This window comes from Phyllobates terribilis, unplaced genomic scaffold, assembly GCF_046119375.1.
Source record: "Phyllobates terribilis strain yellow unplaced genomic scaffold, ASM4611937v1 Scaffold_11__3_contigs__length_659146591, whole genome shotgun sequence".
Taxonomy (NCBI): Eukaryota; Metazoa; Chordata; class Amphibia; order Anura; family Dendrobatidae; genus Phyllobates; species Phyllobates terribilis.
In genome coordinates this window covers 123,316,952-123,333,614 of record NW_027362771.1, presented here as the reverse complement: position 1 = coordinate 123,333,614, position 16,663 = coordinate 123,316,952, and the positions used below count along the sequence as shown (strand labels likewise).

General features: G+C 41.9%; 1 protein-coding gene across 1 annotated transcript in view; it reads right to left on the bottom strand.

Annotated features, from left to right (window-relative positions):
* Window positions 1-16,663, bottom strand: part of LOC141165727 (dynein axonemal heavy chain 3-like) — a 2,796,342-nt gene that overhangs the window by 327,530 nt on the left and 2,452,149 nt on the right. The window contains exon 63 of the mRNA XM_073651577.1: window positions 15,787-15,917. Within this exon, the coding sequence (XP_073507678.1) occupies window positions 15,787-15,917 (131 nt within the window). The remainder of the gene's footprint in view (window positions 1-15,786; window positions 15,918-16,663) is intronic.

Genomic DNA, 16,663 nt, shown 5'->3' with positions numbered 1-16,663 from the left:
TGAGGTATGCAATAATCAGGTTACCAATATTCATAGTATAATAATCAAGGGGTTGACAAAGGCTTGTCGCCGAAACGCGCGTCGGGGTTGGTGCGTACGTGGCAGTCCTTTTTGAGGTAATTCCTGCTGTATATGGTGGTATCTACCTGCCCATAGGCTGATTATTGCAATGTGATATATGTGACATACATGATTTATACTAAGTACTGTAATGCGATATATGTTGTAAAGCATTAGTGGGCAGGATATATGAGTACAGATGCCTACCATGTTAGGAATACCTATTATACTATGAATATTGTTAACCTGAAAATTGCATACCTCATGATAATTATATTTTTACGAAATTTCTGTCTCCACTGTGCACATCATTTAAATCCACAGTGTGATTTGGTATATGTGTATTCACCCCAACTGTGATGTTCTAATAAAATTTACACCTTTTATATACAATTGTGATGGATCATCATTTTTTTGAGTTCTCGCTCTTCCCCTTTTATGCATGTTAATGACCAGGCCAATTTTTGCAATTCTGACCACTGTCACTTTATGAGGTAATTACTCTGGAACGCTTCAACGGATCCCGCTGATTCTGAGGCTGTTTTTTCATGACATATTGTACTTCTTGATAGTGGTAAAATTTCTTTGATATTACTTGCGTTTATTTGTGAAAAAATCAGAAATTTGGCAAAAATTTTGCAATTTTCAAAATTTTTAATTTTATGCCCTTAAATCAGAGCGATATGTTACACAAAATAGTTAATAAATAACATTTCCCACATGTCAACTTTACATAAGCACAATTTTGGAACCAAATTTTTTTTTTAGTAGGGATCTATAAGGGTTAAAATTGACCAGCGATATCTCATTTTTACAACAACATTTACAAAACCATTTTTTTAGAGACCACATCACATTTGACGTGACTTTGAGAGGCCTTTATGACAGAACATACCCAAAAGTGACACCATTCTAAAAACTGCACCCCTCAAGGTGCTCAAAACCACATTCAAGAAGTTTATTAATCCTTCAGGTACTTCACAGGAATTTTTGGAATGTGGAAGAAAAAAATGAACATTTAACTTTTTTCACAAAAATGTTACTTTAGACCCAATTTTTTTTATTTTCGCAGGGGTAACAGGAAAAAATGGACCCCAAAATTTGTTTTGCAATTTCCCCTGAGCACGCAGATACCCCATTTGTGAGGAAAAAACACTGTTTGGGCACACGGCAGGGCTCGAAGGGAAGGAGTGCCATTTGACTTTTTGAATGTAAAATTTGCTTGAATAACTAGCGGACACCATGTTGCGTTTGGGGAGCCCCTGATGTGCCTAAACAGTGGAAACTCCCCACAAGTGACACCATTTTGGAAATTAGACCCCCAGGGAACTTATTCAGATGTGTGGTGAGCACATTGAACCCCCAGGTGCTTCACAGAAGTTTATAACATTGAGCTGTGAAAATAAAATTTTCACATTTTTCCCACAAAAAGGTTTATCAGCCCCCAATTTTGCATTTTCACAAGGGTAACAGGAGAAATTGCACCATGCAATTTGTTATGAAATTTCTCCTGAGTAAGCTGATACCCCATATGTGGGGAAAAACCACTGTATGGGCGCACAGCAGGGTTAGGAAGGGAAGGAGCGCCATTTGACTTTTTGAATGTAAAATTTGCTTGAATAATTAGCGGACGCCATGTTGCGCTTGGGGAGTCCCTGATGTGCCTAAATAGTGGAAACCACCCCTCCCTCCCCCCAGTGACTCCAGTTTGGAAACTATACCCCTCCACGATTTTATCAAGGGGTATAGTGAACATTTTGAACCCAGAGGTACGACACAGAATTTGATAACATTAGGTCATCATATTGAATAAGTTGTCATTAGTCTTGAGTGCAAGTGCTCGCTATTTAAGTTTGCATCGGGTGCTCGGGTATGCAACAAGTATTGTGGGTGCTCAAGTGACATGCTCGAGTTCCTGCCCCGCATGTTTCACGGTTATTACACACCCAAACATACATGCAGGGATCGCTCGTGCATGGCAGGCAATCCCAGCGAGGTTGTTTTGGCTGTATAATAGCTGCAAAACATTTGGGGCGGAGACTCAAGCATGTAACTCGAGCACCCATTATACTCAGTGCATACCCGAGCACCCGATGCATACTCAAGTAGCGAGCACTTGCGCTCAACATTAGTCGCCATATCGTCGTCATTTTTTTTCTTTACTTCGGAAAAAATCCCAACCCCAACCCAAACCTTAACCCAACCCTAACCCTAGCCCAACCCTTGCCCAACTCTAACCCTAGCCTAACCCTAACCTAACCCTAACCTTAGCCTAACTCTAGCCTAACCCTAGCACAACCCTAACCCTAGCCCAACCCTAACCCTAGCCTAACCTTAACCCTAGCCCAACCCTAACCCTACCCTAACCCTAGCTCAACCTTAACCCTAGCCCAACCCTAACCCTAGCCCAACCCTAACCCTAGCCTAACCTTAACCCTAGCCTAACCTTAACCCTAGCCCAACCCTAACCTTAGCACAACACTAACCCTAGCCCAACCCTAACCCTAGCCCAACCCTAACCCTAACCTAACCCTAACTCTAGCCCAACCCTAACCCTAGCCCAACCCTAACCCTAGCCTAACTTTAACCCTAGCCAAACCTTAACCCTAGCCCAACCCTAACCTTAGCACAACACTAACCCTAGCCCAACCCTAACCCTAACCCAACCCTAACCCTAACCCTAACCTAACCCTAGCCAAACCCTAACCCTAGCCCAACCCTAACCCTAGCCCAACCCTAACCCTACCCTAACCGTAGCCCAACCCTAACCCTAGCCCAACCCTAACCTTAGCCCAACCCTAACCTAACCTTAACCCTAGCCTAAACTTAACCCTAGCCCAACCCTAACCCTAGCCCAACCCTAACCCTAGCACAACCCTAACCCTAACCCTAGCACAACCCTAACCCTAAAGTTTATTTTTTACGCCGTTCCTCGTGCGGTATAAGTGATTAGACGTCTTTATTCTTCGGTTCGGTGCAATTACAGCGATGCCGGATTCATATCGGGTTTTTATGATTGACAGCTGTCGCACACTAAAAGACACATTTTTTTCCAAAGACTAGTTTTTGCATCGCCATATTTTGAGAGCTATAATTTTTCCATATTTCGACCGACAGAGTCATGTGATGGCTTGTTTTTTGCGGGACAAGTTGACGTTTTTATTGGTACCATTTTCGGGCACATGACATTTTTTTGATCGCTTTTTATTCTGAGTTTTAGAAGGCACAATAAACAAAAACCAACAATTCAGGAATTGTTTTTTTTTTATTTTTTTTATGCCATTCTGCGTGTGGTAAAATTGATAAGGCAGCTTTATTCTTCAGGTCAGTACGTTTACAGCGGTACCACATTTATATTTTTTTATATTTTGGCACTTTTACACAATAAAAACCATTTTATAGAAAAAAGAATTGTTTTTGCATCTCTTTATTCTGAGAGCTATAAAAAATTTTTTTTTTTCGGTTGTTGGAGCTGTATGGCAGCTTGTTTTTTGTGGGACAAGACAACGTTTTCAGCGGTACCATTTTTATTTACATTCGTCTTTTTGATCGCGTTTTATTCAACTTTTTGTTTGGCGGTTTGATGATAAAACATTGTTTTATGTTTTTTTTTTTACTGTGTTCACTAAAGGGGTTAACTAGCAGGACACTTTTGCAGGTCTGTTCGTTTCAGACTCGGCAATACCAAATATGTGTACTTTTATTGGTTTATTTTTATTTTTTCATAAGATTATTTATTTATGGGTACAATATATTTTTATTTTATTTTTTTTTTAGATTTTTTAAAAAAAATGTATTTTTTTTTTTCACTTTCTGATACTTTTGTTACTTTTACACTTTGTCCCACTATGGGACTTTTACTTTTTGCAGCCTGATCGGCTGTATAGCACAGGAATGCAGAACCAACCCTGTGTTATGCATCCTGTCAGCACTGTACAAGGAGAAGTTACTTTGGTCATGCACTGCGCATGACCAAAGCAACTTCCTGTCTCCTGGTGACCCGGATGTTGCCATGATGACATCTGGTCACCATGGCAACATTCGGGACCGGACTCAGATGCCGCGGGACGCCGGGAGAGAAGGTAAGTATAGCACATTTTGGGGGTTAAAGTACAGGGAGCGGGGCAGGGCTTGTGTGCGGGCGAAATCTCCAGGGCGTACTAATACGTATCAGGCCCATAAGGCCCAGGACACAGATACTTATTAGTACGCCCTGGGCCAGAAAGGGGTTAAACATTAATGGCTCTGTGTTGCGTTATTTAGCGGGAACACCAAATTTACACTATTATACAAGCTGTACATGTTATGATCTGCTACAAGAACTAAGGAAAGAAAGGAAAACTGTCCCTACAATAGGACTAAGCTGACTCCCTACGATGCAGCGGGCAACCTGTTCCTTGTGAACAGACCCGCTTACGTCCTCAGCTAGTCTGAATGCAGACCTATAGATATAAGGGAGGGGTCCCTAAAAGTACTAAGGACTGGGACAAAATTGGACACCTCCTAGCAGAAGTTGTAGCGGAGCAAAAAGACAAACAGACAAAAAGTACTAAGAGGTCCAAGGACCAAGCAAACTATAGAGATAGGTACAAAGCACCTGGCTAGATTAAGAGTCAAAGTAACACTGAAGTCCAGCAAAGCCAGGAGGGCGGAGCTGGAATAAATAGGCAGCAGGTCACGTGACCACAAAATAGAAAAAAACTAACAGGAGGGTTCTAACAGTACACTGACTACTTTACATTGTATCAAAGTGTCATATCTTCAGTGTTGTCCCATGAAAAGATATAATAAAATATTTACTAAAATGTGAGGGGTGTACTCATTTTTGTGATATACTGTGCATAACGGGAGATATGTATCAGCAAGGTTGGTAGCTTCGGTGATGTGAAACTGGAAAAGTATGTTCCAGCAAGTATAGTGCTGAGAGGGTTAATAGGTCGTATCAGGGCTGGTTTTTAGGAGCAGTCATAAGAGATGGGTGAGATTGGCTGCTCACATATCTCCACCCCGGAGCATGGTTTGTTGTAAATAAAATGGAGGCCAAGTCTCTCATTTGGTGTCTGTGTCTGGAGACGTGTGGATCTCTAGTGTGTTGGTTTGTGCTAAGGCCTTGAGAACTGGACACTGACCTGTAGCGGGCGAACCCGCACCATTGCATGGACATTTTGCTTTGTGTTCTCCCTTTGTGCTGGTTAAGACTGTCTTCTTGTTTGCCTATGCTAAGCGGTTTATGAAGTCCGAATAAACCTGCCTGAACATTTTTATGAAAACGTTTCCTGTTCCTACTTGAACCGCGGCTGAGTGAGTACCAAACCCCTCACAATATATATATATGTACAGTACAGACCAAAAGTTTGGACACATCTTCTCATTTATAAATTTTTCTGTATTTTCATGACTATGAAAATTGTACATTCACACTAAAGGCATCAAAACTATGAATTAACACATGTGGCATTATATACTTAACAAAAAAGTGTGAAAGAACTGAAAATATGTCTTATATTCTAGGTTCTTCAAAGTAGCCACCTTTTGCTTTGATGACTGCTTTGCACACTCTTGGCATTCTCTTGATGAGCTTCAAGAGGAATTCACCAGAAATGGTTTTCACTTCACAGGTGTGCCCTGTCAGGTTTAATAAGTGGGATTTCTTGCCTTATAAATGGGGTTGGGACCATCAGTTGTGTTGTGCAGAAGTCTGGTGGATACACAGCTGATAGTCCTACTGAATAGACTGTTAGAATTTGTATTATGGCAAGAAAAAAGCAGCTGAGTAAAGAAAAACGAGTGGCCATCATTACTTTAAGAAATGAAGGTCAGTCAGTGCGAAAAATTGGGAAAACTTTGAAAGTGTCCCCAAGTGCAGTTGCAAAAACCATCAAGCGCTACAAAGAAACTGGCTCACATGAGGGCCGCCCCTGGAAAGGAAGACCAAGAGTCACCTCTGCTTCTGAGTATAAGTTTATCCGAGTCACCAGCCTCAGAAATCGCAGGTTAACAGCAGCTCAGATTAGAGACCAGGTCAATGCCACACAGAGTTCAAGCAGCAAACACATCTATGCAACAACTGTTAAGAGGAGACTTTGTGCAGCAGGCCTTCATGGTAAAATAGCTGCTAGGAAACCACTGCTAAGGACAGGCAACAAGCAGAAGAGACTTGTTTGGGCTAAAGAACACAAGGAATGGACATTAGACCAGTGGAAATCTGTGCTTTGGTCTGATGAGTCCAAATTTGAGATCTTTGGTTCCAACCACTCTGTCTTTGTGCAACGCAGAAAAGGTGAACGGATGGACTCTACATGCCTGGTTCCAACCGTGAAGCATGGAGGAGGAGGAGGTGTAATGGTGTGGGGGTGCTTAGCTGGTGACACTGTTGGGGATTTATTCAAAATTGAAGGCATACTGAACCAGCATGGCTACCACAGTATCTTGCAGCGGCATGCTATTCCATCCGGTTTGCATTTAGTTGGACCATCATTTATTTTTCAACAGGACAATGACCCCAAACACACCTCCAGGCTGTGTAAGGGCTATTTGACCAAGAAGGAGAGTGATGGGGTGCTACGCCAGATGATCTGGCCTCCACAGTCACCAGACCTGAACCCAATCGAGATGGTTTGGGGTGAGCTGGACCGCAGAGTGAAGGCAAAAGGGCCAACAAGTGCTAAGCATCTCTGGGAACTCCATCAAGATTGTTGGAAGACCATTTCCAGTGACTACCTCTTGAAGCTCATCAAGAGAATACTAAGAGTGTGCAAAGCAGTCATCAAAGAAAAAGGTGGCTACTTTGAAGAACCTAGAATATAAGATATATTTTCAGTTGTTTCACACTTTTTTGTTAAGTATATAATTCCACATGTGTTAATTCATAGTTTTGATGCCTTCAGTGTGAATGTACAATTTTCATAGTCATGAAAATACAGAAAAATCTTTAAATGAGAAGGTGTGTCCAAACTTTTGGTCTGTACTGTATATGTACATATGTATAGATACACACACTTGAAAGAAAAATATCCAGAGAAAAGAGAGGTGTAATATTTAGCATACAAATGTTATGCTTTATTCTTAGATTAGGTGGATTAGGTTGACATTGGAGTCTCTGTTAGATTTCACTAAATAATGGACAACTTCACAAAGGCCAATAGTCAATATTGTCCATCTTGCGCCTGTTTGTGTCTGTTATTGGACACATCTGTTTTATTAATGAGTTTCTTTTTTTAATCCTATAACAGAAAAACTGAGCTCTGAACTCTAGTGACCTCCCTCTTAGAGGCCATGGGCTCAAATAGGCTACCGTGGACATACTTGGCAGAAGTCACTCTGTCTGGAAGTTTCCATTGGAACCCTGACCACCCTTTAATCCCTGTATGGAGATCTGGAATTACAATGGGGTCCAGTGTGTTGCTTCCATGGAAGAACTGCTATCTGCAAGAGCAAACCAGAGACAGGAATGATCATCAAGCAGGGTTAAAACCAAGAGGTCATGTCTGGGACAATATCGTAAAACTAGTGGGTAGTCAAAAGCCAAGCCAAGGTAAAAGAACAGGAATAAACACCAGTACACCAATGCTATTGACTGGAAGTGGAGTCAGAGCTTCAGGGGTTTAAATAGCTGACTGTCCCACCCAAGGCTTTCCAATAGCAGTGATCAAAACGTAGCCCAAAATTAACCCTATTGGTCCTTTATGAAGCAGCACTAAAAGTCCTAGGGAAAAAAACAGGACTGGTGCTGTTATGAGTCACAAGCAATAAAGGCACACTGCTACCCAGCAGTCAAAGTGGAGACAGAGGAGCCACGAATCGGCACGGATGTTACATTAACCTTAGGATGTCATTTACAACAGAACCTATGAAACAATGCATCATTTTAACAGAAAGACTTGTCAAATCTTACAGAAATGCAGATAAAGGCACCCAAATAGATATTCCAAATCAAGATTAACCTCTGTTTTTATACAAAGGACATATTAATTTAAGTGTTGAATGTAATCAACAATATCAGGATATGTGCCAGAGAGAAAATAGTAAGAGTGCTATGCTTGGTAAAAATGATGCATCAATTTTATTTTTACTTCATATACAGTCATGGCCAAAAGTATTGAGAATGAGACAAATAGTAATTTTTCCAAAGTTTACTGCTTCATTTTTGTAATGGCAATTTGCATATACTCCTGAATGTCAAAGAGTGATCAGCTTAACAGCAATTACTGTACTTGCAAAGTCAATATTTGCCCAGAAAATGAACTTTAACCCCCAAAACACATTTCAACATCATTGCAGTCCTGCCTTAAAAGGAGCAGCTAACATCGTTTTAGTGATTGATCCATTAACACAGGTGTGGGTGTTGATGAGGACAGGGCTGGCGATCAATCAGTCATGATTAAGTAAGAATGACATCACTGGACACTTTAAAAGGAGGCTGGTTCTTGGTATCATTGTTTCTCTTCAGTTAACCATGGTTATCTCTAAAGAAACACGTGCAGCCATCATTGCACTGCACAAAAATGGCCTAACAGGGAAGAGTATCGCAGCTTCAAAGATTGCACCTCAGTCAACAATCTATCACATCATCAAGAACTTCAAGGAGAGAGCTTCCATTGTTGTCAAAAAGGCTCCAGGGCGCCCAAGAAAGACCAGCAAGCGCCAGGACCGTATCTTAAAACTGTTTCAGCTGCGGGATCGGACTACCAGCAGTGCCGAGCTTGCTCAGGAATGGCAGCAGGCTGGTGTGAGTGCTTCTGCATGCACTGTGAGGCGGAGACTCTTTGAGCAAGGGCTGGTTTCAAGGAGGGCAGCAAAGAAGTCACTTCTCTCCAGAAAAAACAGTGACCAACTGATATTCTGCAAAAGGTACAGGGAGTGGACTGCTGAGGACTGGGGCAAAGTCATTTTCGCTGATGAATCCCCTTTTCGATTGTTTGGGACATCTGGAAAACAGCTTATTCGGAGAAGAAGAGGTGAGCGCTACCACCAGTCTTGTCTCATGCCAACTGTAAAGCATCCTGAAACCATTCATGTGTGGGGTTGCTTCTCAGCCAAGGGAATAGGCTCGCTCACAGTCTTGCCTAAAAACACAGCCATGAATAAAGAATGGTACCAGAATGTCCTCCAAGAGCAACTTCTCCCAACCGTCCAAGAGCAGTTTGGCGCCCAACAATGCCTTTTCCAGCATGATGGAGCACCTTGCCATAAAGCAAAGGTGATAACTAAATGACTTATGGAACAAAACATAGAGATTTTGGGTCCATGGCCTGGAAACTCCCCAGATCTTAATCCCATTGAGAACTTGTGGTCAATCATCAAGAGACGGGTGGACAAACAAAAACCAACAAATTCTGGCAAAATGCAAGCATTGATTATGCAAGAATGGACTGCTGTCAGTCAAGATTTGGTCCAAAAGTTGATTGAGAGCATGCCAGGGAGTATTACAGAGGTCTTGAAGAAGAAGGGGCAACACTGCAAATATTGACTTGCTGCATTAACTCATTTTAACTGTCAATATAACCTATTGGTACTCATAATATGATTGCAGTTATATTTCTGTATGTGATATAAACATCAGACAAACACTAATAAAAACCAGAGGCCAGCAGATCATGTGAAAATATAATTTTGGTGTCATTCTCAAAACTTTTGGCCATGATTGTACTGTATAGATTGAATTTGCTCAAGGATCTGCAACCCATCCAGTTATCCAAATATTGTAAAAGAAAAGCTTCACTACATTCCTTCATGACCCTTTCCTCCCTTGCTGTATAGAAAGATCCAACTCAGGGAAGAGAGGAGCCAAATAGCCCCTCCATCCAGATCCGAATATAAGAAACAGTTACTTACTACCTTTCAATTTAAAAGTATGGACAATCTGTAAAGCAAACTGCATAGATTTTAGTTATCGCTGATTTTTATGCAGTACACAGGAACCATGTTGGTTCATGACTAACCGTAACCTCCCAAGGGGGTGGTCTAAACAACTGCATTTTACCCAAGAGGTGAAAAAATAGCTGAAGCATCCGATCCATAAACTTTATTGATCACTACGTCTGTTAAGTTACAGTATATCATATAGATAAAGAGTCAGTAAGTAATCTCTTATTTTAATATTTGCACTTTCGTCTTCCATACCATTCAACTGATACATTGTGTGGTGTATGAGATGCAATTAAAGAACAAAGGAGTGGCATAGCCTAATAATACAACCATAAAGAGGGCAGTTTACTAAGACTAGCATTTTTACTATATAGATACACGAAGCGTCAGCACACTGCAATTAATGAATACATGAATTCCAATATTGCTGTAAACATTAAAAACTAGTGTTGAGCGATACCTTCCGATATCAGGAAATATCGGATCGGATTGGATCGGGCCGATACCCAAAAAGTATCGGATATCGCCAATTCCGATACCGGAAACCAATGCCAGTCAATGGGACACAAATATCGGAATGAAAATAAACCCTTTCTTTCCTTGTAGGTTAATTCTACATGAAGGAAAACAACTAACAATAATGTAGAATGTATTGGGGGAGGTGGCTGCCCAAATTGATGGGAACAGTGCTCACAGTGAAACATGAAAAGCCGGCAATTCAGCAGCGGCATACACCGGTACCCGACAATTTAGAACAGAAAGAATAGAGCTTCACACATAGATTAGATAGATAGAAACATGTCAGTCACATATATATTAAGTACAGTGACAGTGTTGCTTACTGTACTTGTCATTTAGTGTAAAGGATTCATTTAAAAAAATATTAGTGTTTTCATGCACCGTCTCTTTAAAAAAGCCGTCCGGCAATTCAGCAGCGGTACCCGACAATTTATAACAGAAAGATAGAGCATCACACATAGATTAGATAGATAGAAACATGTCAGTCACATATATAAGAAGTACAGTGACAGTGTTGGTTACTGTACTTGTCATTTAGTGTAGAGGATTTATTTAAAAAAATATTAGTGTTTTCATGCACCGTCTCTTTAAAAAAGCCGGCCGGCAATTCAGCAGCGGTACCCGACAATTTACAACAGAAATAATAGAGCATCACACATAGATTAGATAGATAGAAACATGTCAGTCACATATATAATAAGTACAGTGATAGTGTTGGTTACTGTACTTGTCATTTAGTATTAAAATAAAGGATTTATAAAAAAAAAAATTGGCGTGGGATCCCCCATAATTTTAGTCTCTAGCGGAGGTTAAGCAGACAGGTGGGGCAGATGTTTGAAGCCTGGGAAGGGGGTAATACCCACGGAGCTTCCCAGGCTACTAATATCAGCCCCCAGCTGAATAACTAGCCTTTACTAGCTATTAAAATGGGAGACACCCCCAAAAAAATGACGTGGGGTCCCCCCTATTTTAATAGCTAGCAAAGGCTAGGCAGACAGCTGGGGGCTGATATTAATAGCCCAGGAAGGGTGCCATGAATATTGGCCCCCTCCCAGGCTAGAAACACCAGCCGTCAGCCGCCCCAGAAATGACGCATCCATAGGATGCGCCAATTCTGGCACTTAGCCTCGCTCTTCCCACTGCCCTAGTGTGGTGGCAGGGGGTAATAGGGTTGTGGTTCATGTCAGCGCCAGCTGCCATGAAGCCCAGGTTAGTAATGATGGGCGTCTATAAGACACCCCCATTACTAACTTACAAAGTGTTAAAAATAAAAAACACACACTACACCCAGAAAAAAATAATTTATTTGAAATAAAACACACCATTTTATTTAATTCTTAGTTTACTAAAAAAAAAATAGTTACCTGTCCACGTTCCTGCGCTGATCTCCCATGCACAGCTGTCACATCTGGAGATGGTGACAGCTGTGCATGGCTGCTGTAAGCTCACACTGCCGGGAACACGTCCGCTCCCGGCAGCGGGAGCCACTGACTGAGGTCACAAGAGTGCATTCAGTCAGCGCAGCTCCGGAGACCTCCTTTACGGCACTGCTGTACCGTGGGAATTTCTCACGGTACAGCAGGGCCGTAAAGGAGCTGACCGGAGCAGCGCTGCCTGAACTCCGGCCAACCCGCTTATGCAATGACGGGGCTGCTCTACGGCCCCGGCATTCTAGCGGCGGCAGTGGTTCAGAGCGGTCACATTCTATGTGGCTGCTCTAAACTGGAGATCATCGTGGGACACTCGTGGACTACTACGGAGGGGTAAGGATAAGGTTGTGGCTTATTATTTTATATTTTCATACAGGAGATCGATGGCTTCGGGGAATTACGTGTCTAGGTGAGTATAGGTGTATTTTTTACTTTATTTTAGGTGGCGATCGGCGGGGACAGGTAATGTATGAACTAATTTATTTTAGGCAACCACTGGCCACCAATGAAATGTATTTAAAATTTATTGGGGACACAGTAGAGCAATTTAAATAGCAGGATCAGGCTGATGGGAACTACTGCTCCCATCGAGCTGATCCTGCTTGCACGAGTGGACGGGGTACAGACATAGGCCGATGAGAGTAGTAGTGTCACATCGGCCTATGTCTGCCTGCACGCACACACCCGCAGACATCGCACAGACACCCGCACACACCAATCATGACGGGCTGATGGTCTGCGAGGTGTGGCTGACCTGTGCGGCCGTGGGAAAGTTCATGTGAGTTCATGAAATGCAGTCAAGCATTTACTCACATGAACCCTCTGAGGGCACCGCGGCGACTTCAAATGAACAGCTGATCGGCATCAGCTGATACCTCAGCTGTTCATTTGAAATAACTGGCGGGAGAGCGCAGCACAGAACGGGAAAGCCGGCTGTGAAGTCTTTTCATTGCCGGCTTCCCCGCCCGGGTCCTTCGCTCCCTGCTCCTTGGTGCTGTGCTCCCCGCCCGGTCCTAACTTACGATCGGGATGGGAGGTGGCGAGGGGAGCGGAGGATCGGGGTGGGAGGCTGCGGGGAAGCGAGTATGGGGCTGAGTGATTGTTTAAAAGCCGGCGGGCGGTAAAAAGCTGCCGGCTTTTAAACAATCAGGAGAATTCTCCCACGCTGATGACAGGCTGGATCGCAGCTGAGCACTGCCATCCAGCTTGTCATCCTTCAGAGACACTGCAGAGCGCAGGCATTATGGGAACTTCCGATTCCGGTATCCGATATTGTAAAAATATCGGAACTCAGTATCGGAACTCCGATACCGCGAATATCGGCCGATACCCGATATTACAGTATCGGAATGCTCAACACTATTAAAAACGTAAGGTACTTAGTGTTTTTTGATCAAAGAGCAGAAAAGCTATCCAAACGCAAAGTGTATCTTTTAATATGGATGGTCCCCAACTGAATGGGGAGTGAAAAGCAGACCAGGTATAACTCGCAATGAAAAAACTTGTGTAGGAAAGATGGGGGTGGGTAAGGATGTTGAGCCGCAGAGGGGGCCACCACTCCAGATATGTACTACAAAAGAAGAAAATATAAGGCCAGCACAGTCTTAGTATTAAATTAACCCCTTCATGACGCAGCCAATTTCCGTGTTTGCATTTTCATTTTTTCCTCCCTTTCTTCCCAGAGCCAATACTTTTTTTATTTTTGTGTCCACGTAGACATATGAGAGCTTGTTTTCTGTGGGACAAGTCGAACTTTTGAATGAAACCATTCATTTTACCACATAGTATACTGGAAAGTGGGAAAAAAAATCCAAGTGAGTAGAAATTGTGAAAAAAATCCGCAATTCTGACTTTGTTTTTTTGGGAATTGTTTTTCCTTTAAACACTTTGTGGTAAAAATGACTTCTCTATATGATTCTGCTTATCAGTATGATTATGGCAATGCCAAACATTTTTGGCTACTCGCGATTGTTTAAGGCAGGTCTTGGCTGTAATACACAGCCATTAACTGCCGAGTTTGTGGCGAGCTCACCCCGTGAGCCTGCTCTATACGCCCACTTCCAACTTGCACCGTACATATACAGCACAGGTCCTGAAAGGGTCAGTGTACAGTTGCATCCTTATCCACGCATCTTTCCCACACATTGAGAGCTATGCCTTGTCTCCCTTTTACTACCCATTCAGATGAGACCTAGTTTAGCATAGGGAGAGGTAGGACATTAGTGATAGGGATCATCCATATTTTGGTCACCTTGACATGGTTGGATATCTTTTGTGCTCTTTGATCAAAAAACACTAACTAAGTACATTACGTTTTTAATGTTTAAAGCAATATTGGAGTTCATATATTTATTAATCGCAGTGAGCTGATGAATAGTGTATATACATTCTTGTATATTGGCCACATACTATGGGGAGGCTGCATTATACTCTGTGGGGTGGGCCTGGATTATACTCTATGGGGGCCTGGATTATACTCTATGGGGGCCTGGATCATACTCTATGGGGGCATTCATTATACTATGGGGAGGCTGCATTATACTATATGGAGGGGGCTGCATTATACTCTATGGGGTCTTGATTATACTCTATACGGGCCTGATTTATACTTTGGAGGGCTGCATTATTCTATGCGCATTATACTCTATGGGATGGCTGCATTATACTCTATGGGGTGGTTGCATTATACTTTATGGGAAGGCTGCATTATACTCCATGGGGGGTTGCATTATACTCTATGGGGAGGCTGCATTATACTATATGAGGGGCCTGTATTATACTCTATGGGGGGCATGCATTATACTCTATGGGGTGGTTGCATTATACTTTATGGGAAGGCTGCATTATACTCCATGGGGGGTTGCATTATACTCAATGGGGAGGCTGCATTATACTATATGAGGGGCCTGTATTATACTGTATGGGGGGCCTGCATTATACTCTATGGGGTGGCTGCATTATACTCTACAGGGAGGCTGCATTATACTCTATGGGGAGGCTGCATTATACTATATGAGGGCCTGCATTATACTCTATGGGGGGCCTGCATTCTACTCTATGGGGTGGCTGCATTCTACTCTATGGGGTGGCTGCATTATACTCTATGGGGTGACTGCATTATACTCTATGGGGTGGCTGCATTATATTCTATGGGGTGGCTGCATTATACTCTATGGGGTGGCTGCATTATACTCTATGGGGTGGCTGCATTATACTCAATGGGATGGCTGCATTGTACTCTATGGGGTGCCTGTATTATACTATATGAAGGACTATGGAGAGTGTATTATACTATATGGAGGACTATGGGGTGTGCATTATACTATATGGAGGACTACAGAGAGTGAATTATACTGTATGAAGGACTATGTAGAGACACATCACTGCAATCAGTGTCTCAGTCCCTACCTCATGCTTCCCTCATATTACATAGCAATAAATCTGCTGACAGATTCCCTTTAATTAATTTTCTCATTTTACATTTCTACAAAAGTCAACCAATAGCATATGTCAAGGAGTTACAGCAAATATCAAAGTTTTTGTAAAGGAAAAGATTGAACCATATAATGTTGAATGAAATAAGTTGTAATATACTAAACACAGTGTTGTACATAGATAAGAAAGGAAGCCTTAAAATGATGCTGAATTTTGCCACTGAGAACAAAAGGACCTGATTTCCTCGATAAGCACGTTTCAGGACCTTTTGATCAGGTCCTCAGCTCCTAGTTTTCTAACAATGCAGTTCATCTGGTGAGGAGAAGCCTACTTCATGCTACCTAATAGCAATGAGGGATGAGACCAACCACAATTTTCCTCGCTCTCTCCAAGGGTCTCATGGGCCTTCATTGGAAACCTTTATTCTTTGCATTCCCAAGACTAAACACTCCTGAGTTTTGCTTGAAGAAAATACCTGGTTCTTGCTCCTTCAAGATAGAGAAAAATTTTCCTCTCTTCCAGGTCTGGTTTTTCTTCTGCAGCAAGAATGGTTAAAAGCTGATCCTCTAAACCCACTGGAGTAATCATGAAATTGATCAGTGTCACCTATAAATGTGAAAGCGAAATTGGATAAATCATTTTAGAATAACATATTTGTTTATTAGCTACTCAGTATTAGATATCTACAGTATAGTATAACAAGACACCATGTTCTGGTGGTTCATACATCCAGTAACTGTAAAAGGACAGGCTCTAGTGTATTCAGCATATTGAAGAATTTGCTTTATGACATCTAAAATTCTATCAAATGCATCTTGACAACATTTAAAAATTCTGCTTTTGACATTGTGCTGATATTAGCAGCAATGCAATATGTAGTCTGCGGTGTATTTGACTGAATTCTAATTGTCATTCAGCATATCTTTCCTTATAATTTGTATTTGTATATTATACATTACAGAATCTGGGTACAACTCTAACATCTTCAGTACCTAGGCAGATGTTCTACAATGTTCTTTATTTATATAATGCCAGTGGTCCCAATTTATGAATTCTAAGGCCTACCTCAATCCTACCTACTTCCACACGCCTTCTTTTCCGCACGTATGCAATCGCCCTGCCTCTCTGTGGACTTATTCGTAGGATAGTCAAGAAAAATATAAGACTATTGGGAGGTATTGGAAATGCTAGTTTGTGTGCAAAATGACTAAACCTTTTTTACAAAAACAGAAACATCACGATTTCTGAGATGGTAGGCCTCCAAAAAGAGGTATTTCTAATCTAAAAGTTACTTTTCATGCTGAAATATTTGTATTTTTTCCTTAAAGAATATATTCACTAGAGTTGATGAA